The 22,997-nt window shown below is 41.8% G+C and overlaps 2 protein-coding genes across 2 annotated transcripts; both read left to right on the top strand.

Moving 5' to 3' along the window:
• Window positions 1-1,404: 1,404 nt before the first annotated feature.
• On the top strand, window positions 1,405-4,364 carry ywhah (tyrosine 3-monooxygenase/tryptophan 5-monooxygenase activation protein, eta polypeptide). The gene is made up of 2 exons (XM_035776166.2): window positions 1,405-1,867; window positions 2,873-4,364. The coding sequence occupies exons 1-2, from the start codon at window positions 1,781-1,783 to the stop codon at window positions 3,524-3,526; spliced, it is 741 nt and encodes a 246-aa protein (XP_035632059.1). The 5' UTR covers window positions 1,405-1,780; the 3' UTR covers window positions 3,527-4,364.
• Window positions 4,365-9,875: 5,511 nt separating this feature from the next.
• slc5a1 (solute carrier family 5 member 1) lies at window positions 9,876-22,199 on the top strand. Its single transcript, XM_035776161.2, has 14 exons — window positions 9,876-10,103; window positions 11,460-11,531; window positions 12,086-12,190; window positions 13,343-13,402; window positions 13,526-13,630; window positions 14,544-14,649; window positions 16,410-16,490; window positions 17,629-17,840; window positions 18,516-18,759; window positions 19,789-19,939; window positions 20,078-20,246; window positions 20,648-20,863; window positions 21,014-21,125; window positions 21,235-22,199. The coding sequence occupies exons 1-14, from the start codon at window positions 9,972-9,974 to the stop codon at window positions 21,447-21,449; spliced, it is 1,980 nt and encodes a 659-aa protein (XP_035632054.1). The 5' UTR covers window positions 9,876-9,971; the 3' UTR covers window positions 21,450-22,199.
• Window positions 22,200-22,997: the final 798 nt, after the last annotated feature.

The raw sequence follows: 22,997 nt of genomic DNA, 5'->3' as shown, positions 1-22,997 counted from the left end.
GGTGTCCTGGAGGGCAGGTAGTTTGCGCCCGGTGATGCGTTGGGCAGACTGCACCACCCTCTGGAGAGCCCTGCGGTTGATGACGGTGCAGTTGCCATACCAGGCAGTGATACTAGTGAAATGTAAAACTTTGAGGAGAATTCATTTGTTGCAGAAATGAATACAAAATAAATATCAAGAGGTTTTGGGGTTTGTTCAGGATGTTTTATTGCATGGGGATAATGCTAGTTTCCCTTCTCAGTGACTGGTAGATGATGTTGGGGAAGCTACTATGATAATATAGTTTACCAAGTTTATAGTTTATTTCAACTACCACCAAACTGCTGCATGCAGTCTGCAAATTGTACATAGGCTCACCGACTGGGGAGCCAGGCCCAACCAGTCAGAATGACTTTTTCCCCACAAAGGGGGGGGGGGTTATTTCAGACTCCTCCGTTTCATCAGCTGTCTGGGTGGCTGGTGTCAGATGATCCCACAGGTGCAAAAGCCAGATGTGGAGGTCCTGGGATGGCGTGATTACACGTGGTCTGTGGTTGTGAGGCCGGTTGGACTTACTGACAAATTCTCTAAAACGGCTGCTTATGGTAGAGAAATTAACATTACATTTTCTGGCAGCAGCTCAGGTGGACATTCCTGCAGTCAGCATGCCAATTGCAAAAATGTATACATCTGTGGCATGTGACAAAACAGCACATTATAGAGCAGCCTTTTATTGTACCCAGCACAAGGTGCACCTGTGTAATGTTTCATTTTTTAACTAGGCAAGTCAGTTAAGAATAAATTCTTGTTTACAAAGACGGCCAAACCAGGACAGCTCTGGGCCAATTGTGCGCTGCCCTATGGGACTTCAGCTCATGAAACATAGGACCAACACTTTACCTGTTGCATTTATATTTTAGTTACATTTAGCTCACGACTCCCCAACACTGCTGCGAGCTAGATGTTCTGCTACATTCTTGAAATAATATCACATCCCTGATAATATACAGAAGTGTGTCACACACTCCTCCTGCCCAGTTACCGGGAAGAGATGATGCAACGCTGGAATGGGGAGTGATGTTCTTTTAGGTATGAGGGGAGGGAACACTTGTCAGCAACACAGAGGTCTTCTGCACCTTTCAGTGTCATGTTTTGTACATTACAGCGGTTGGCATAAATGCTATCATGGCTTTGGGACTGGGTAGATGTAAGGGAAGGCACTGCTTATGTCCTATATGTTCACATCTCCATCCTACTATGCTTGGAACCATTACTTGTATGCCATTTGTGAGGTCACGCTAGCTGCAACCCTACACGCACGCGCTCTCAGTTGCTGCAACCGATGCAGTACGTTGCACTGCGCAGGTGCACGCCTGCAGCGTACGTTTCTATTTTTAGAAAGTGACGTCATCTTGAAATATCAGCAGCAGCCTTCACCCCCCGCCCCGGATAGACAGGACTCTTGGAACAGCACCCCATGTCGATAGCAGTGGGAGGCCGCAGTAGCTAGTTAGCCACCGGTTGTTGAGATAGAGTCTGTTAGGGGTTGGAGCGAGGTTTGGAGGGGAGCCACTGATTATCTTAATTCTAATTTGCGCCTCAGCTGCATTAAAAAGCGTATTGTTTCGCTAGTATTGTACGTGGGTTTTTAGAGATAATCCGCAGTGACATTTGATGTGCTGTGTGTATCGTAGGACGTCATCGGGAAAATACACATTGCTTTCGAATACACCTAGCTATCGTCAATAGCCTCCCGTATCTTTGAACTGACTTCCCGACCTTCGGCACATCAACAGCGACAATGGCAGATAGAGAGCAACTGATCCAGAGAGCCCGTATGGCTGAGCAGGCGGAGCGGTACGATGACATGGCCTCAGCGATGAAACAGGTAGACATCATTTTGCATAATGTGCAATGCAGCTCAATTGGAAGAATGGCCAAATGTGACAGTAATTCATATCAGTTTGTAACAAAAGTAATATTATTACATTATTCACTAGTCAGACAATGTAGCCTCTTGCTAACTAGCTAACTAACTATAGTAACTGGGATTATCGTCTTAATCTAATAAATAATTTCCAGAATTCTGTGCAATATCATAAATCAATGTGAAACCTGGTGCACACAATACCAAGGTTGGCTATTTCGCTTCTGTTGCTATATTATTTTGCCATATATTTTTTAGAAGTGAATGTGGTAGCTAAAGGGCTAGCTGAGCTAACAATGAAACTGGTGGTGGTCTGGTTTCGTGGCTACGGTTTGTCTATGATGCAGCACTAGCCTAGAGGCTGAACAGGGACACACGTTGGGTGCGTTCGTTCACTACAGCACTTTGGGCCGATTGAATAAAACTAGATATTCCAAGCTTGAAAGCTGGTTTTACCTTTCCTGTAATAGACTAAAATACAGAATAGTCGTCAAATGTATGCGATACAATTTCTTAAATTACGAACAAATATGATGCAGGAAGTTTATAGGCGACCAGGTTTTGCTCCTTTATTGTACCCACAAACCTGTCTGCAAGGGTGGAAATGGCTGCAGTTTGATGGATCGACGATGATGAATACATATTCTGCTTATGACTTAAATGTACCCTGTTTCTCAAAAGGCATAAGACAAGCACCTTTATATAAAAAAATAGGGTTTTATATTCACAGTTAAGAATCAAGCACAGCTTCAGCCACAAACACAGCATAGTCTAGTCTTTCTCCAGCTAGGCATGCATGCACCCTGAAACGTCACACCTTTGTCATTGGTCAATTTATAGAGCTTTTATTCAGGATAGGAATGTTAGGTCAATGGTACATTTTTTTAAATCAATGGAAGGTTTATGATACGGTAGCATTTTCACATCCTGACACCATTCTTTGCAACTCTTCTATGTCCTCACCAGGTGACTGAGCTGAGTGAGCCTCTGAGTAACGACGACCGCAACCTGCTCTCCGTGGCCTACAAGAACGTGGTGGGGGCCCGGCGGTCCTCCTGGCGTGTCACCTCCAGCATCGAGCAGAGGGCCATGGCCGACGGCAACGACAAGAAGCTGGAGCTGGTGAAGGCCTACCGGGAGACCATCGAGAAGGAGCTGGAGACGGTCTGCCAGGACGTGCTCAACCTGCTCGACCAGTTCCTCATCAAAAGCTGCGGAGAAGACCAGCTGGAGAGCAAGGTGTTCTACCTGAAGATGAAGGGCGACTACTACCGCTACCTGGCCGAGGTGGCCACGGCCGAGAAGAAGACCTCTGCCGTGGAGTCCTCTGAGGGAGCCTACAAGGAGGCCTATGAGATCAGCAAGAGCATGGCGGCCACCCACCCCATCCGCCTAGGTCTGGCCCTCAACTTCTCTGTGTTCTACTACGAGATCCAAAACGCCCCCGAGGAGGCCTGCAAGCTGGCCAAGGAGGCCTTTGATGAGGCCATCGGACACCTGGACAATCTGAACGAGGACTCCTATAAGGACTCCACCCTCATCATGCAACTGCTGCGGGACAACCTGACCCTGTGGACCAGCGACCAGCAGGACAGCGAGGGGGGAGAGGCCCAACCCTGAGACCACCTCCTCCTAACCCCTGATAGTCTTTAGCTAGAGTTAGCCACTCCCCTCCCACTGCCCCCCCCACACACATTCTTTACTAGTTTCAGATCTTTTGTTCTCTAATCTCTTCCTCATCGCTCGTCTCTTTGTGCCATTATCATGCTCAATTAAGGCCTCATCAGGAATAATCTGTTCTCTAGTGGCCTGTCGTTTTTGTCCTACATTCTCACCTCTTCCCTTGCTGCATTCACCCTCTCATACTGTCCTCCTCAACTCTCTCCCTCTTTTCTGTCCTCCAAGGCTTTCTGTCCCTGGCCCACTTCCTGTGCGCTAGGTGGTATTTTTTCTGCTTCGATCCATTCCATCCCCTCCCTTCCATAGTTGCTGATAATTAACTGACTAGTTGGTATTCAAGTGACATTTCCACAGGATGTTCTCGTGAGGACAATTTAGTATCGATCATGAGTGGATGTCTGTAATTCTAATTAGGGAAAATGTATTTCATTACGTTACACAGCATAGTGGAAATGTTACTATTGACCAGAATGTGGTTGTGATCTCCTCCTTGACTTGAACCCTTTCTATGCCCCCTGTCACTGTAAGATGTCTGTCTGTTGTTCCTCCTCTCTATTTCCTGTCTGTTGCCCTTTCCACTCTGCCCTCTGATCTCTGTGTGCATTGCTAGCCCCTGTGAATGTGTGTGCCAGCAATCATAACATTTTGAAATGTCCACCTTTTGAAGGTTGATGGGACAGTGTCTGGAGTTTTCAGTTGTGCAAGTACATTTGTTTATTATTATGAATAATGTGTGGTCATTAAAAGAATGCCATTAAAACATTACCTACCCTGGGAACTTGTGGGTTTATACCCTGTTCTGTGTGAATGCTTGGATGAACAGCATGCGCATCAGTCGCCATGAGTGAATCTGTGGCCCTGCGGTCATGATGTTTCCTGCTGTACGTGCATTTAATTATTCAGATTATCTCTGTATTACACACACACACACATTTAGTTCACTGTGTAGGATTGTATTGTGTTTTTTGTGAGAATGTTCTCATTGTATTCCTCCCCCTGATGGACAAAGTCAGAATGGGGTCTTGGTGCAGTATACATTTCCAATGAATTAGCTGCACACTTCTGTTGAAGTGAAATGGACAGTAGGTTAGTAGTAGGTGTAATATGACCCATTTTAGTTTTCTGTTGCAAATGTTTTTGATTCTATATGCCCAATTGAACACCACCCTGGCTTGTTTTACCACCTTTTTTTTTAACCTTCATGGCTCTTTGTTGTGCTGCATTTTACCATGTTAAGCTCCAGACCCGATACTTGCCTGGTGGTTGTTTCTGGTACTTTTACCCTCCCGACTACAGGGTCCATAATAACGTAACAGCCCCATTAAATGAATTTTTTTTTTGCAATCTTTTGACTTTATCATTGATTTATAGGTCTATGCTGAGACTGGTATAACAAACAGCCCACTACAAGGATGAAAGAAGTAGAAAATAATCATGTTCTATCAATTACATTGTCAGTCTTTTATATTGGTACAGGCTTATCTTGATCATCTCAGGGAGGAGTGAGGTTGGGCATAGTTCAGGCTTTGAAATTTCTGAGAAGCTCAGGGTCAGGGAAGAAGCATCAGGTGATGATGATATAGGATCATTCAAGGGTGGGGAGTAAAATGTAATCTGTTACATGTAAGGGATTACAAAAGAATGCGTAACTGTAATCCATTACGTTACCAGCAAAAATATTGTAATCATATTGCACAACTGAGCAAGAGGACAAGTACAATAGAGTGTCTAGTTTGAGAAACAAGATGCCTCACAAGTCCTCAACTGGCAGCTTCATTAAGTAGTCCCCGCAAAACACCAGTCTCAACGTCAACAGTAAAGAGGCGACTGCTACATTACTTAAATGTAAATGTAAATGCGACTCTGGAATGCTGGCCTTCTAGGCAGAGTTGCAAAGAAAAAGCCATATCTCACACTGGCCAATAAAAAGAAAAGATTAAGATGGGCAAAATGAACACAGACACTGGACAGAGGAACTCTGCCTCGAAAGCCAGCATCCTGGAGTTGCCTTTTCACTGTTGAGATTGGTGTTGGTGTTTTGAGGGTACTATTTTGTGAGGTGTCTGTTTCTGAAACTAGACACTAATGTACTTGCCTTCTTGCTCAGTTGTGCACCTGGGCCTCCCACTCCTCTTTCTATTCTGTTTAGAGACAGTTTGCACTGTTCTGTGAAGGGAGTAGTTAGTACACAGCGTTGTACCAGATCTTCAGTTTCTTGGCAATTTCTTGCATGGAATAGCCTTCATTTCTCAGGACAAGAGTAGACTGATGAGTTTCAGAAGAAAGTTCTTTGTTTCTGGCCATTTTGAGCCTGTAATCGAACCCACAAATGCTGATGCTCCAGATACTCAACTAGTCTAAAGAAGGCCAGTTTTATTGCTTCTTTAATCAGGACAACATTTTTCAGCTTGGCTAACATAATTGCAAAAGGGTTTTCTAATGTTCAATAAGCCTTTTAAAATGATCAACTTGGATTAGCTAACACAACGTGCCATTGAAACACAGGAGTGATGGTTGCTGATAATGGGCCTCTGTACGCCTATGTAGATATTCCATAAAAAATCTGCCGTTTCCAGCTACAATAGTAATTTACAACGTTAACAATGTCTACACTGTATTTCGGATACATTTGATATTATTTTAATGGACAAAAAATGTGCTATTCTTTAAGAAACTAGGACATTTCTAACTGACCCTAAACTTTTGAACGGTAGTGTATATCTAATTTAAAACGTTAAAACAAACATTTTGAAATCATGGATCCTTGCATCTATAGCTCTGTCTATTCATCTCAGAGTGGCTACCATTCTCCAGGCCCATCCTGGCTATTTACCAAAGCAGAGGTCGGGGCGACCGTTTTGTTATTGTTTGATCTTTGGATTTACCCTTTAAACAGCTGCATATTATCAAGATATCAAATAGGCATGAACAAAAAGTTAAACAATAGGCCTATAGCAAATGCAGCATATGGCATACATTTTTCACATGTTAATAGCACTTTTCAGTAGTTCTCAAAGCATGCCACTCCATGAGCGCAGCATTTATTGGACTGAGTCCAATCAGTCTTCCATGACAACAAAATCATAAATAACAGATGAATAAATCCTTAGTTTTGGGGATATACTCAGGTAAAACAACTTGGCTAATCTATATATACCATATTTCCAAGTCCTATTCTTGAAGATGAAGGGGTATAACATTTATTGGAATGACTGGAATTCTGATAGACTGGTTTTTAATGTAAAGATAGAATTTAATTGTATTATTATAGGTAGTAAAAAGCGATGGGTTAGAAGAAGCCTACATAACCAGCCCATAAAGTGAAATTGTACATATGGCCAGCTTTGTAAACTTTAACGTTTATTTATCCTGCAATAGATGTTCAATTGCCTCTTAAGGGGAAAGTAATCTAAAAATAACTTTATGTAATCAGATTACATTACTGAGTTTGGGTAATCCAAAAGTTACGTTACTGATTACAAATTTGGACAGGTAACTAGTAACTCTAACAGATTACATTGAAAAAGTAACCTATACAACCCTTGGAGCAGTACAAGGGTAAGATCATACAGTGACATTGTAAATGTTATATACCCGTAGAGACTAATGGCTGATGTAAATGTATGTGAACAAGATTGTTCGAAGCTGTGATGAGAGAGATTAATACAATTTTATGGATAGCCCCTTATCACACGCACACTCAAGTCTTCACCAGCAACCTGAAGAGGAATGGAGGAGGGGCAGAGTAATCATTAACCCACTATCTGTGTGTTTACTCTGTGAGTGAGGTCGTTTTGTGAAGAAAGTACCTTTTTGATTGACTTTTACCTTGATTCAGAATTTGTTTCCTTGTGGAAATAAGTCTTAATATTGACAGAAGAGTTCATGGACTGGGCTTACAGTCAACAGCCATGTCCATTAACATACATTTAATGCTAGTAATTACTATATTTCCCCATTAAACATTATAGCCAATAAAGACCTTCCTAATGGTTGTGTTCTATCAAAAACCCAATATATTGTTTTTCCTGTATGCTCTTTGGTGTGCTCTTTCTCCCAGGAGTCCACAATTCACCTGCTGCCACAGCACTTCCACAGTTGATGTATCTACCTACAGTAGTCACCTCCTTTCAGAGTTTTATCAATTAGGACTAGGGTTAGTGTAGTTCTGAAAGTGGAGTGGCTTACAAGTTGTCTTTCATAGGATTTTTTTCCCTTCTAAGTATTTTCGGTTCAGCTGATCGTTAAAGCGTCAATCAGAAGTAGAAACAATAACAAAGCTACTGCCTGCCTGCCACTGTTTTGGTAAAAAGCTGAGGGATGGGTTTGGAGAAATGCAACCATTCTCAAATTCCAAGACAGAGCTATGGGTGCAAGGACTGACCAACCATGATATCAAAATGATCGTTTTTATGCTATATTGTGTTTATTCACAAACATTAGAGTAAAACAAGCTTATATTTGGGGTTCTGATAGGGTACAACAGTTGAACTAAGCTCATAAGGCATAAGTTACTGTACATTCTTCAATGGGTACATATAATTAATTTATAAGTCCAAAAATGGATGTAGCAACTGTTGATTTCCCTTTCAATTACCATTTGTTTGCCATAAAGCACATTCTTTGCATTGTCTCAAACATACTATTAACCAACACACCAGTGGTGGTTTGTGCCGTTTAAGATGAGGGACAACAATCTTTTTTTATGAGCTTGGCCTTATTTCTACTACAGCACATTGGATGACTGTCATTCATATACAATTAACCCAGCTCAATGTAACATGGGCAGATTTAGGCTACTACATGATAGTTGAATTTTACCTATACACATCATGAGCTTGCTACAACCTAGCCTATGAATGAAAGCTTACAATGTAGGAGCACAGGTCGAGAGAAATTTGAGTTATCAAGGTGACAGACATTGACACATTCGACACTGCCTTGCACACTCTTGTTGCCTCTCGCTGATCTAGTGTGTAATCATTTGTCCAACAGTTGCAAACAAGATTTTTCTATAGGACACATTCAGGTACATTTCTCATATTTTGTTCCTTTTGCTTCCGTTTAAGATATGTTTTTATAACAGAATCGGCGGAATGAATACACCCCTGATCACACGCAAACAGAGTTTACTTTCATTGCAGCCACATACAAACAGCATCATCCTTTTGATCATTGTAGAATTGCTTCTCGCATCTACGCACTCCCCTCTTCTCACCTTTTCCCTGCGCTTGTAGACTTCCGTGCACAACACATCAGCTGTCTGTGACCAGATGAAAAACCTTTCCAAACCAAACCTTCACATCATAACAACTAACCGCTACACAGATCCTACATCGTTGTCACCAGATTAAATAACGTCATAGTCAACATAGCTACTAGAACTAAGGTGTTATTAAACTCGCTACGATCATGCATTACAGTGTACAGTCAGCAAGGAGTTTAGCAGTTACACTGGCAGGCAATAAATTAATAAAACCAAAAGCTTACCTTGACTTCGAAGAGTTCCAGTGTTGGATAGCAATAGCCAGCTAGCTACCATAGCCAGCTAGCTAACATAGTATTCATCTCTGTTTGAGCAGGGTGTTTGAGTAGGCTAAACTAGCTAGGTAAGTGAAAATGAAAAAAAAATACAAAATCTCGCTCTTTCTCTCTCTCTCTTGCTTCTCATTCATTTATGAATAAATTAATTTGTTCAAAACTGTTGAACTATTGTTTTTCTCTCTCCTTGAGTCAACTACTCACCACATTTTATGAACTTCAGTGCTAGCTCGCTATAGCTTATGCTTTCAGTACTAGATTCATTCTCTGATTCTTTGATTGGGTGGACAACATGTCAGTTCATGCTGCAAGAGCTCTGACAATTTGGAGGATTCCTCTGGAGGTTGTCATAATTACTGTGTAAGTCTATGGAAGGGGGTGAGAACCATGAGCCTCCTAGGTTTTGTATTGAAGTCAATGTAACCAGAGGAGGATGGAAACTAGCTGTCTTCCAGCTACACCATGGTGCTACCCTACAGAGTGATGTTGCGGCTACTGTAGACCTTCATTGCAAGTGCAGTGTGTTTTAATCAATTATTTGGTGATGTGAATATAGTTAGTATAATGTCATCTAAAAATGATAACTTTATAAATGTTTCACTATTTACATTTTTCTGAAATTCACTGTTGAGGACAATCCTCCCCTTTCTACTCTGAGGAGCCTCCACTGGTCCACACGCACACGTACATGCGTGCTCACATGCACACACATACCTATCTGTGGGGTCAGTAGTACATAAGTAGCATTGCAGGTGACAGGGGAGTCAGTAGCACAGCAGTAAAGGAGAGAGGCTTCTACAATACACCTGTCCTCTGGTCACCTCTGCAGCTCAGAACAGACAAAATGACACAGGATTATTTTGGGTTCTCCTTAGTTAGAAGTATGCCTAATAATGGCACAGTGGCAGTCAACAACCCGGCGGATATCTCCGTGATTGTGATCTACTTTGTGGTTGTCCTGGCAGTCGGAGTATGGGTGAGTTCCTTAATCTTTCCATTGACACATTGACACTAAAACAACTCTGTGTCTGTGAATAGTTAATCCCTCAGAAAGGAACAGAGAGCATGTTTTAGTTGAATCTGGAAAATAGCTGTTTTCTCTATTCTGAATATGATTTTTTTTAAATAAAAAAATAGAAGCATCTTCATAGTGTTTCGATGTGTTTCCTTCTGAGTGATAATATGTCCTTATATTTACAAACATAAAATATGAATTATGATATTCTACACTTTCTATACAAAGTTATTCAGATGGCCTCCAAAAAACATAATCACTAATGGGTTAATGGCTGGACTCATGCAGTACACTTGTTGCTGCAGATATTGTCCAACCTGTGCCAGGTACATTATGCAGAAATTCTCCTCATGGGGTATGTCAAGTCGCCTATGAATATCAAATGTCAAGTAGCCTATGAAAACCAAGTGTCAAGTAGCCTATGAATACCAAGTGTCAAGTAGCCTATGAATACCAAGTGTCAAGTAGCCAATGAATACCCAGTGTCAAGTAGCCTATGAAAACCAAGTGTCAAGTAGCCTATGAATACCAAGTGTCAAGTAGCCTATGAATACCAAGTGTCAAGTAGCCTATGAATACCAAGTGTCAAGTTGCCTATGGATACCAAGTGTCAAGTAGCCTGTGAATACCCAGTGTCAAATAGCCTATGAATACCACATATCAAGTAGTCTATGAATACCAAGTGTCAAGTAACCTATGAAGACCAAGTGTCAAGTAGCCTATGAATACCAAGTGTTAAGTAGCCTATGAATACCAAGTGTTAAGTAGCCTATGAATACCAAGTGCACTGACATCTCATTGAAGTACCTGGATTGCTTCAATTTATGCCCAGCTGCAAAATGTATAATATTGACAGACATTTATAGAACAAGTCACCAAGTATGTTTGAATTAAATTGCTGAGGAATACATTTGCATTTGTCATATTGTTTCAGATGTGTGGAGAGTCGATACAATACTAACTACACACCCACTGGGCACAGACGTCAAACTAACATCTATTCCTCATTGGTTCAACGTACATGTAGTTTCATTGAAATGATGTGGAAACAACTTTGATTCAACCAGTGTGTGCTCAGTGGTTAGTGCTGATTGATGATTGACCCAAACAATGTTTACAAGATGTAGTAAACCATCAGTGTGAAACTAACAGACTCCAATTAAATACCATATAAACAAAAATGTATATTGACCATGTATAAATAACTGAAAAAGATGCAAATGACTGTATCATGTAACAAGGTTATTGATCAACGTGATCCCTGATACATGAATATGGTATCTCAAAACAACTCAATTAACCAGTCTCTCTTTGCAGGCTATGGTGAGCACAAACCGAGCCACCGTAGGTGGATTCTTCCTGGCAGGAAGAAGCATGGTGTGGTGGCCAGTGAGTATAAATCTTCTCTCAGGACAGTCTATTACATATTATAAACTGGGTGGTTTGAGCCCTGAATGCTGATACATTATTACGTTCAAAGGCATCGAACTCGCTCTAATTTACTGGCCACTGTTTATGACAGTGGCACATATTTGGAAAGACACACCCTGTTCCCCTGAACTATCCTAATCCGTGCCTGTATTCCATGGAAGTGTCCAGCTCATACTTAAATCAAGGTCATAATCTTTTATCTTGATGTGTTGGAAGTCCATAAATCATATGCCCTTCATTTGAGACTGCTCCTAATGACTCAAGAATGACTGATGCTGATTGTACCAGTACACGTGAGGTGTCTAACTTAATTGCATATTTCCCTTCTATGGACCATGTACTTGGCAACCTTTGCCCCATTATCTTACATGGTACACCTGTTGTTGTTGTTGTAAATGTTCCTTTATGAGTGAAGTTCTTCTCAATGACCTTCCATATCCAAAAACTGTGAACGAATATCATTACTTTCTGTATAAATTGATCATGAACATTCCTCTGTCCTTCCTCTCCAGATTGGGGCATCCCTCTTTGCGAGCAACATTGGCAGTGGGCATTTTGTTGGCATCGCAGGGACTGCGGCTGCAGGTGGACTTGCCATTGGCGGATTCGAATGGAATGTGAGTGGCAACGTCTAATGTAAATAAATACCATGATAACCTCTCATGCAAACATCCTCATAACCTCTGAAACGTACCTGATATTATCACTCATCAAATCTCTATCTCTATTATCATCTCATCTCTATCTCTGTTATCATCTCATCTCTACATCTGTTATCATCTCATCTCTATCTCTGTTATCATCTCAATCTCTATTATCATCTCATCTCTATCTATGTTATCATCTCATCTCTATCTCTGTAATCATCTCATCTCTATCTCTATTATCATCTAATCTCTATCTATGTAATCATCTCATCTCTATCTCTATTATAATCTCATCTTTATCTCTGTTATCATCTAATCTCTATCTCTGTAATCATCTCATCTCAATCTCTATTATCATCTCTATCTCTGTAATCATCTCATCTCAATCTCTGTTATCATCTCATCTCTATCTCTGTAGTCATCTCATCTCAATCTCTATTATCATCTCTATCTCTATTATCATTATCTCATCTCTATCTCTGTCATCATCTCATCTTTATCTCTGAAATCATCTTATCTCTATCTCTATTATCATCTCATCTCGTCTTTATCTCTGTTATCATCTAATCTCTATCATTGTAATCATCTCATCTCAATCTCTATTATCATCTCATCTCAATCTCTATTATCATTATCTCATCTCTATCTCTGTCATCATCTCATCTTTATCTCTGAAATCATCTTATCTCTATCTCTATTATCATCTCATCTCTATCTCTGTTATCATCTCATCTCGATCTCTGTTATCATCTCATCTTTATCTCTATTATCATCGCATCTCTATCTCTATTATCATCTAATCTCTATCTCTATAATCATCTAATCTCATCTCTATTATCATCTCATCTCTCTATCTCTATTATCATCTCATCTCTATCTCTGTTATCATATCATCTCTATCTCTATTATCATCTCATCTCTATTTCTATTGCACTCTGCAATTATTTGTATAAAAGGTGCTCTTTTTTCATACACGTTTATTATCAAGCGTGTAGGTTAAATGTCACTATATGATCGATACAAGAGAACAGCAGTGGGCGAAAGCAGTAACACGTCTAGTAAAAGATAAATCTGTCATTTCATGAATTCCCCATCTGAACCCTTAGGATGTGTGTTTTTCAGGCCCTTGTGGTGGTGATCATTCTTGGATGGCTCTTTGTACCCATTTACATCAAAGCTGGGGTGAGAACAACCTTTTCTGCTATTACAGTGGAATTACCATTATACCATGCCATTTCGTACATTTCTGTAGCATATAATCTAGTGCTATTCCACAATGTAATCATGTCTACTGGATTTGTTTAGGTGGTGACCATGCCAGAGTACTTGAGGAAGAGGTTCGGAGGCCAGCGCATCCGCATCTATCTCTCAGTGCTCTCACTCTTCCTCTATGTCTTCACTAAGATCTCAGTGAGTCACTCATATCACTGTTCATTGTATATTACTGTTGAAAACAACAAGGTACACGGTATATATACACTACCGTTCAAAAGTTTGGGGTCACATAGAAATGTTCTTGTTTTTGAAAGAAAAGCTAATTATATGTCCATTTAAACAACAGTTTTGTGGGTAATATTTAATGAAGCTGCCAGTTGAGGACTTGTGAGGTGTCTGTTTCTTAAACTAGACAATCTAATGTACTTGTCCTCTTGCTCAGTTGTGCACCGGGGCCTCCCACTCCTCATTCTATTCTGGTTTGTGCCAGTTTGTGCTGTTCTGTGAAGGGAATAGTACACAGCGTTGTACCAGATCTTCAGTTTCTTGGCAATTTCTCGCATGGAATAGCCTTCATTTCTCAGGATAAGAATAGTTTCAGAAGAAAGTTATTTGTTTCTGGCCATTTTGAGCCTGTAATCGAACCCATAAATGCTGATGCCCCAGATACTCAACTAGTCTGAAGAAGGCCAGTTTTATTGCTTGTTTCAGCAAGGGGCAACAAAGTTTCATCACATTGTGAAAAGTCCATGTTAATTTATGTACGTAGAAACTGACTCAACTTCAAGAATGTTCGGCCATCTGGTCTTCAGTCAGCTGTTCGTTTATGACAGTTATTATATGGAAATTTTTCTTCATCCAAAATTGTGTGCTCGCCCTATAGAAGCCCTTCCTTTGTCGTTAATCCCCCCCTCTCTCTCTCTCTCTCTCTCTCTCTCTCTCTCTCTCTCTCTCTCTCTCCCTCTCTCTCTCTCTCTCTCTCTCTCTCTCTCTCTCTCTCTCTCTCTCTCTCTCTCTCTCTCTCTCTCTCTCTCTCTCTCTCTCTCTCTCTCTCTCTCTCTCTCTCTCTCTCACTCTCTCTCTTTCAATCTCTCTTTCTCTCTCTCAGGCAGATATGTTTTCTGGAGCCATCTTTATTAACCAGGCTCTGGGGCTGAATATCTACCTTGCTGTGATTCTCCTGCTAAGTATCACGGCTCTATACACCGTCACAGGTATATCAATACATACTCTCAACTTATACACTACATAACTGTATATAGCAGTGATATACACTGAGTGTACAAAACATGCTCTTTCCATGACATAGACTGACCAGATGAATTCAGGTGAAAGCTATGATCCCTTATTGATGTCACTTGTTAAATCCACCAATCAGTGTAGATGAAAGGGAGGAAACAGGTTAAAGAAGGATTTTTAAGCCTTGAGACAAGTGAGACATGGATTTTATTTGAGTGCCATTCAGAGGGTGAATGGGCAAGACAAAATATTTACGTGCCTTTGAGCGGAGTATGGTTGTAGTTGCCAGGTGCACCAGCTTAAATGTGTGTCAAGAACTGCAACGCTGCTGGGTTTTTCACGCTCAACAGATTCCTGTGTGTATCAAGAATGGTCCACCACCCAAAGGACATCCAGCCAACTTGACACAACTGTGGGAAGCATTGGAGTCAACATGTGCCAGCATCACTGTAGAATGCTTTCTACACATTGTAGAGTCCATGCCACATCGAATTGAGGCTGTTCGGAGGGCAAAAGGGGGTGCAACTCAGTATTAGGTAGGTGTTCCTAATGTTTTGTACACTTAGTGTATAGCAGCGATATATAACTAATTCACTGAGAGGAGCCCTATATCGACTATGTCCATTTAAACCAATATGGAGTTCTTATCTGTAACCATGGCAGAGTGGAGTAAAGTCCATCCTGTATCGTTGTATTTGAGTCTTAATAGCAGACTATGTCTGACAGCACAAATGCCTTCCTCCAAGGCTGTTTATCTCCTGTACCACATGGGTAATTACCCATACTCCCTGATAAAACCTTGTTGTTCACCTCTGTAATGATGCATTCATTCCTGGATTTTAGTTCACTGACAGGCCTTCAGCAAGGTCAGTGATGCAACACTGTCTCTGTATAAGATTGGGTTTCCATAATACTCATATAAACATGTAATGTAGATTAATCTAGACTGTCTACTGAGTGGCGTAGCAGTTTAAGACACTGCATCTCAGTGCTAGAGGCATCCCTACAGACCCGGGTTCAATTCCAGGCTGTATCACAACCGACCGGGATTGAGAGTCCCATAGGGTGGAGCACAATTGGCCCAGCATTGTCCGGGTTAGGGTTTGGCCGGGGTAGGCCGTCATGGTAAATTGCCTTGTTAATTAAAGGTTAAATATAAAATAAAAGTCTCTGTATAGGATTAGGTTTGCATAATGCTCATATAAACATGTAGCTGAGTTTAATATAGGTTTTGTAAATATCATACATGAAGGTGAGTTAACTGCTGAAAATAGAGTGACTCACAGCATCAAATACTGTCATGCACACGTGACACGTCGATGCTTTCGAGGTGCAGTCAACAGCAAAAGTTGTGTGCACTGTTATTCTTTGCTAGGGTTTGATTTTCAGTCTTTAAGGCAGCCCCACGCAAATGTATGTAGGCCACTGTATCTTCTTTATTACCATTGTGCTCAAATTAATATCAATGACCTACATGTATATTCATATACCGTACACAACTACTGAGGGGAGTTATAGAGTCTACGTGATAGACAAACATCAAACGAACAACTGGACCACTAACAGGCTATCCCTTTGACCAAGGGCAATCATTAAAGTAAAAAATAAACATCACGTCTACAGTGTAAATGAGTACTACAGTGGTTTTCAACAGCTTAGTCATTGACTGTAACCCTGTATGAGTAATGAGTGGGATTGTGTTGTGCTGACTCTCACCATGTGCACTCTGCTTCAGGTGGACTGGCTGCAGTGATCTACACAGACACATTGCAGACCATCATCATGGTCGTGGGATCTTTCATCCTCATGGGTTATGGTAATGTATTTATTCATCCTCATGGGTTATGGTAATGTATTTATTCATCCTCATGGGTTATGGTAATGTATTTATTCATCCTCATGGGTTATGGTAATGTATTTATTCATCCTCATGGGCTATGGTCATGTATTTATTTATCCTCATGGGCTATGGTAATATATTTATTCACCCTCATGGGTTATGGTAATGTATTTATTCATCCTCATGGGCTATGGTAATGCATTTATTCATCCTCCTGGGTTATGGGAATGTATTTATTCATCCTCATGGGTTATGGTAATGTATTTATTCATCCTCATGGGTTATGGTAAGGTATTTATTCATCCTCATGGGCTATGGTAATGTATTTATTCATCCTCATGGGTTATGGTAATGTATTTATTCATCCTCATGGGTTATGGTAATGTATTTATTCATCCCCATGGGTTATGGTAATGTATTTATTCATCCTCATGGGTTATGGTAATATATTTATTCATCCTCATGGGCTATGGTAATGTATTTATTCATCCTCATGGGTTATGGTAATGTATTTATTCATCCCCATGGGTTATGGTAATGTATTTATTCATCCTCATGGGCTATGGTAATGTATTTATTCATCCTCATGGGTTATGGTAATGTATTTATTCATCCTCATGGGCTATGGTAATGTATTTATTCATCCCCATGGGTTATGGTAATGTATTTATTCACCCTCATGGGCTATGGTAATGTATTTATTAATCCTCATTTGTTATGGTAATGTATTTATTCATCCCCATGGGTTATGGTAATGTATTTATTCACCCTCATGGGTTATGGTAATGTATTTATTAATCCTAATTTGTTATGGTAATGTATTTATTAATCCTCATTTGTTATGGTAATGTATTTATTCACCCTCATGGGCTATGGTAATGTATTTATTAATCCTCATTGGTTATGGTAATGTATTTATTCATTGCCTCTTTTCCTTTTCCTGTAACTCTATATCTCTTCTTTGTCCTCCCTTCTTTATTCCCTTCCTCCAATGCATTCCTTTTTCTCCTTCCCCCTTTCTACAGAGTATCATTTCCTTGATTTATTCTCTTCTTCTAATTCCTCCAACCTCTCTCATCCCTCATTCCCAACCCTCTTCGGTCTGTCTCCTCAGCCTTCAATGAGGTGGGAGGTTATGAGAACTTCCAGACGCGCTACATGGAGGCCATACCCACTGTGACTGGGGTCAACATCAGTGAGAGCTGCTACACCCCTCGGCCTGACTCCTTCCACATCTTCAGGGACGCGGTGACAGGGGACCTGCCCTGGCCAGGCCTGGTGTTTGGCCTCACTGTCCAGGCCACCTGGTACTGGTGCACTGATCAGGTAGCTTACTGCTCCGTAGGGAATGAATAAGTCTAACACCCTCCCTCAGTTACATGCACACGCACACACACTAATGTGTGTATCATTACCATGGCCATTCTTTCCAGCCAGCTCTCAGCTTGTCTTAGCTTAAGTGGCTGCCTTATGAAGAGAAGCATGCTTTTAGTTAGACCCAAATGCACTTCCTTCCCACAGACTTAAATAAGACTAAAAGCCGGGAACACAGAGGTGACTGTGAAAAAAGAACAGGATATTGACTTACACAATCACACACACGAGCGAGCACTCACTCACACACGTTAAATACGCACGTTGAAACAGTTTATTCGATTAGCAGAACTCAAAGCTTAAGTTTCTCTAATTCATATATGATAGCGTCATGCCTTCTTCTGTGATCAGCAATTTGGGTCACGTTCGGAAAGGGAAACATTTCCTTTGATGAATATTTCCGCTAGAAAAGCTGCATACACATTTTTGCCTGTCAGAAGATATGTGGCTGTGTGGTGCATGGTAGGAATGATGAGTGCATTTGACTTCAAACCCCCTTCATTCCCCTCTACTCTTGATATTGACATATTCAAGTAATACAGAGGCACCATACTTCTGTTTGACCATGAACACGTAATCCATCACCTCTTCAGTCACTGGAGGGTTGTTATCTCTCCTGTCACCTAGGTGATTGTCCAGCGCTGTCTATCTGCCAAGAATCTTTCCCATGTCAAGGCTGGCTGTATCCTGTGTGGCTACCTGAAGCTGCTGCCCATGTTCCTCATGGTCTTCCCTGGCATGATCAGCCGAATCCTCTACACAGACGAGGTGGCTTGCGTGGAACCAGAGGAGTGTCTGAGGTACTGTGGGGCCAGTGTTGGCTGCACCAACATTGCTTATCCCAAACTGGTGGTGGACCTCATGCCAAATGGTGGGTAACAGAAGATACTCGTCCATCTAGTAACAATGACAGTCCTAGCACCACTATCAAATGAGATGAAATTGTATTTGTCACATGTGCCGAATACGACCTCATCGTGAAATGCTTACTTACAAGCCCTTAACCAACAATGTAGTTCAAGAAATGGAGTTAAGAAAATATTTACGAAATAAACTGAGGTAAAAAAAAGAAGGTAATATTAAATAACACAATAAAATAACAATACCGATACTAGCGAGTAGCAGCAAGGGGTGGGGGGTCAATGTAGATAGTCCAGGTGGCCATTTGATTAATTTTTCAGCAGTCTTATGGCTTGGGGGTAGAAGCTGTTAAGGAGCCTTTTGGACCTAGACTTGGTGCTCCGGTACCGCTTGCCCTGCGGTAGCGGAGAGAACAGTCTATGACTTTGACAAAAAATAAATAAATTAGGACCTTCCGGATAACGAGCAGTTGCCATACAGGAGGTGATGCAACTGGTCAGGATGCTCTCGATGGTGTAGCTAAAGAACTTTTTGAGGATCTGGGGAACCATGCCAAATATTTTCAGCCTCCTGAGGGGGAAAAGGTGTTGTCGTGCCCTCTTCACGACTGTCTTGGTGTGTTTGGACCATGATAGTTTGATGGTGATGTGAACACCAAGGAACTTGAAACTCTCGACCTGCTCCACTTAAAAAATGTCGATGAGAATGGGGGCGTGTTTGGCTGCAGTCCACGATCAGCTCCTTTGTCTTGCTCACGTTGAGGGAGAGGTTGTTGTCCTGGCACCGCACTGCACAGGGACTATGTTACTACAACACTGTTACTACTGCTGCAAATAGTGGATTCAATAAGTACTACTCCTTATTCCAGGAAAACAGTTGTTGCTGCCAATAAAATCAACCATCACGTTCGTTCATCTCTTCATTCCTTCTCTTTTCTCTTTTCTACACCTATCCTATTCTGCCTTCCCTCCATTCCTGTTCTCCTTTGCATGCCCTCCCTCCCTGCCCTCTCTTCCCATCCTCACCCTCTTTCCTGCAGGTCTGCGAGGCCTGATGCTGTCGGTGATGATGGCGTCTCTGATGAGCTCCCTTACCTCCATCTTCAACAGTGCCAGCACCCTGTTCACGATGGACATTTACACCAAGATACGCAGCTCCTCCTCCGAGAAGGAACTCATGATCGCTGGGAGGTACAGTAACACACAGCTCAGCCTGCTCGAGTTCTTTGGACTTCACTTGCTTTAATACATGTGTGTATATGCTTGTGTTTGTTTGCATTTAGATAAATGGGTAATATTGATATTGATGTATTATTCTTGGCTGTGTAGGGTGTTTATCCTGGTTCTGATCGGGGTGAGTATAGCATGGATCCCTGTGGTCCAGTCTGCTCAGAGCGGCCAGCTCTTTGACTACATCCAGTCAATCACCAGCTACCTGACTCCGCCCATCGCTGCCACCTTCATGCTCGCCATCTTCTGTAAGCGCGTCAATGAGCCGGTGAGTCTCTAACTTAACAAAAGTCAGTGTGATATAAACTAGTTTCCTTGAGATACTTGTGGTTTGAACTGGTTTATTTAACCTGTTGTCTAATTAAGCAATGAGGTACCTGAGGGGTTTGTGGTATATGGTCAATATACTACAGCTAAGGGCCGTATCCAGGCACTCCGCGTTGCATCGTGCGTTAAATGACAGCCCTTAGCCGTGGTATATTGGCCATATATCACATGCCCCTCGGACCTTATTGCCTAAGTAGTTTATCTGAACTCTGCTGGCTAGGCTCAAAGGACCCTGGTTACCACTTTCACCATTTACTGCCTTGTTTGTGTTATACGTGATGTTTGTGCAATTGGAAGTGAACCATGCAAATGTGTTGAGTCACAGACCTCCCCCACTTTCAGGGTGTGTTCTATGGCCTTACGATAGGCCTGGCTATTGGCTTAACCAGGATGATCAGTGAGTTTGCCTATGGGACAGGAAGCTGTGTGACCCCCACTAACTGTCCTGAGATCATCTGTGGGGTCCACTACCTCTACTTCTCCATTATTCTGTTCTGTATCTCCTGCCTGCTGATAGTCAGCATCTCCCTCATGACCAAACCCATCGACGACAAACATGTAAGTTACAACTTCCCCCAATAGTCAAACTTATTTAGTTATTCTTCCATCCGTGAATGTTAATTGAATAAAAACGCAGTCTCTCTGCCATCTGTAAATTAATTTCTCCCTATGTGTTTGTCCTGTGCCTCTTCCTCCCTCCATCTGCAGTTGCACCGCTTGTGCTGGCAGCTGAGGAACAGCACAGAGGAGAGGGTGGATCTGGAGCTAGACAATTGGAAAGAAGATCAAGAACCTACCTATGTGGATATTGATGATAGAGGTCTCTCTCCAATCTCTATCTGTTACTCCGTGACACACGTACAGATTTTATTTCTCACATTTACAACCACACACTGTTTCCTCATCCCTGTGTTTGTGTGTCTGTGCAGAGCCCACCGAGGAGCCAGGCTGTTGTAAGAAGGCAGTATTGAGCTTCTGTGGCTTGGAGAAATCGACTGCTCCCAAGCTGAGTGCTGAGGAGCAGGCTGAGCTGCAGAGGCAACTCACAGACACCTCAGAGAAACCCATGTGGAGGAACGTGGTCAATGCCAACGCCATCATCCTCCTGTGCGTCTGTGTTTTCTTGCACGGCTTCTACGGTTAAACATCTCCTCATACTGGAACCCCCCCTGCCCTGGAGTCTGGACTGTCTAACCATAAACTTGGGTAGTCTCCTCTTTCAACCCTGAAATCCCCCCTGACTCACAGGCCCACAGTGCACTGTGAATTGCCACCTCTCTTACACTCCCTCCCTCTATCCATCATCTGTACAGGTCGCTCTTAACTTCTTAACTCTGTAATCTCCACACCCCCGCAACGTGGTCAATGCTACGAACACCTTACCTAGCTCCATACCCGAACGGGCCTAGGCCCTCTAGCTGGGAATCACAACGCTCCTTTGTTTGGTGTTCTTTGTTCTTTGCTTTGTGGACTTTAAATGTATGTACATGTATGTTGAATGGGTAATGAAGATCATGAGGATGATGAAGAGGATAATGATGACGATGATGATACTGATGATGGTGCTGATGAAGGATCTGAATAGAACTCGGTGTCCAATGGTATCCAATGTTCACTGAACTTTCTGCCGTTCATGAAGTTACTATGGTTTGGTATATTAACACCAGGTGGGGCTGCAGTAGGAATAAACTTGCATAATTTAAGATTTGAAAGAGTATCATTACCAAGATAACACTGTACAGCCTGTGGATTTTTAAAGCATTGACACATCAAATGTTGTTGGCAATACAGGAAAAAGGCCAATACAACACATATACTAATTGAACTCGTATGACACGTATCTGGTAGCTTTCTTTTACTGCATTAATAAAGTATTCAACCTTAGTTCGACAAACGTTGAGAACTACCCGATTTTTCAGAGATGAGGGATGGACTCAAACTCACTATCACACATTCAATCTCTGACGGACTACGGTGAATGGGGCCTGGCGATCAAAGGTCCAAAGTGGTGCCATATTTCCTCTTTCCTCTTGCTATTTCGCTTTGCTATGTGTTAATGAATGATATCTCAAAGATGGAAGGAGCAGTATATTTCCTCCTGGTACTGGAGTAATAACCCACTCCATGCACAAGCACACACATCCGAGCCATGCTTCTCTGTACTGCCCCCTGCCTGTCATAACATTAAATGCATCCGGAGGACCAAGAATGTAAAATATCACAGTCACATGGGGTGGTTTACACTCTATTCGTGGAAGGACTCTCTATTCAATCCGCATCGCGGAAGTTCCTTTTAACAGCGTTTATTGAAATTGAAAGGAAATGTTCCCGCATTAGCACAGACTGCATTCACAGTAAACCCGCTGCATATGTCAGTTCAATCAGAAATTACCTTTACACTTTTCTATCACACAACCTGAAACGCTTCAACTGTACAGATTGAATAGAGCCCTAAGTATACCTGTTACAAGTAGTGTGCCCTGTCATTTCAGCAAGCCATGACACCCACCATCGCAGATTGTTCTAAAATGGTTTCTCTATTTAAAAACCGATTATTTTGTTGAAAGACAATTTGAACTCTATGGATTGCACCCAAATTGGCCATTTTAATGTATAGGATTCATACAATTCTCTGCTGTTCTGTTCTGTTCACTGCAGATACTGTGTGTGACTGTGTGAGAGCCAAGTCTTG

Source organism: Oncorhynchus keta, chromosome 9, assembly GCF_023373465.1.
Source record: "Oncorhynchus keta strain PuntledgeMale-10-30-2019 chromosome 9, Oket_V2, whole genome shotgun sequence".
NCBI classification, from domain to species: Eukaryota; Metazoa; Chordata; class Actinopteri; order Salmoniformes; family Salmonidae; genus Oncorhynchus; species Oncorhynchus keta.
This window is presented reverse-complemented; position numbering and strand designations above follow the sequence as displayed.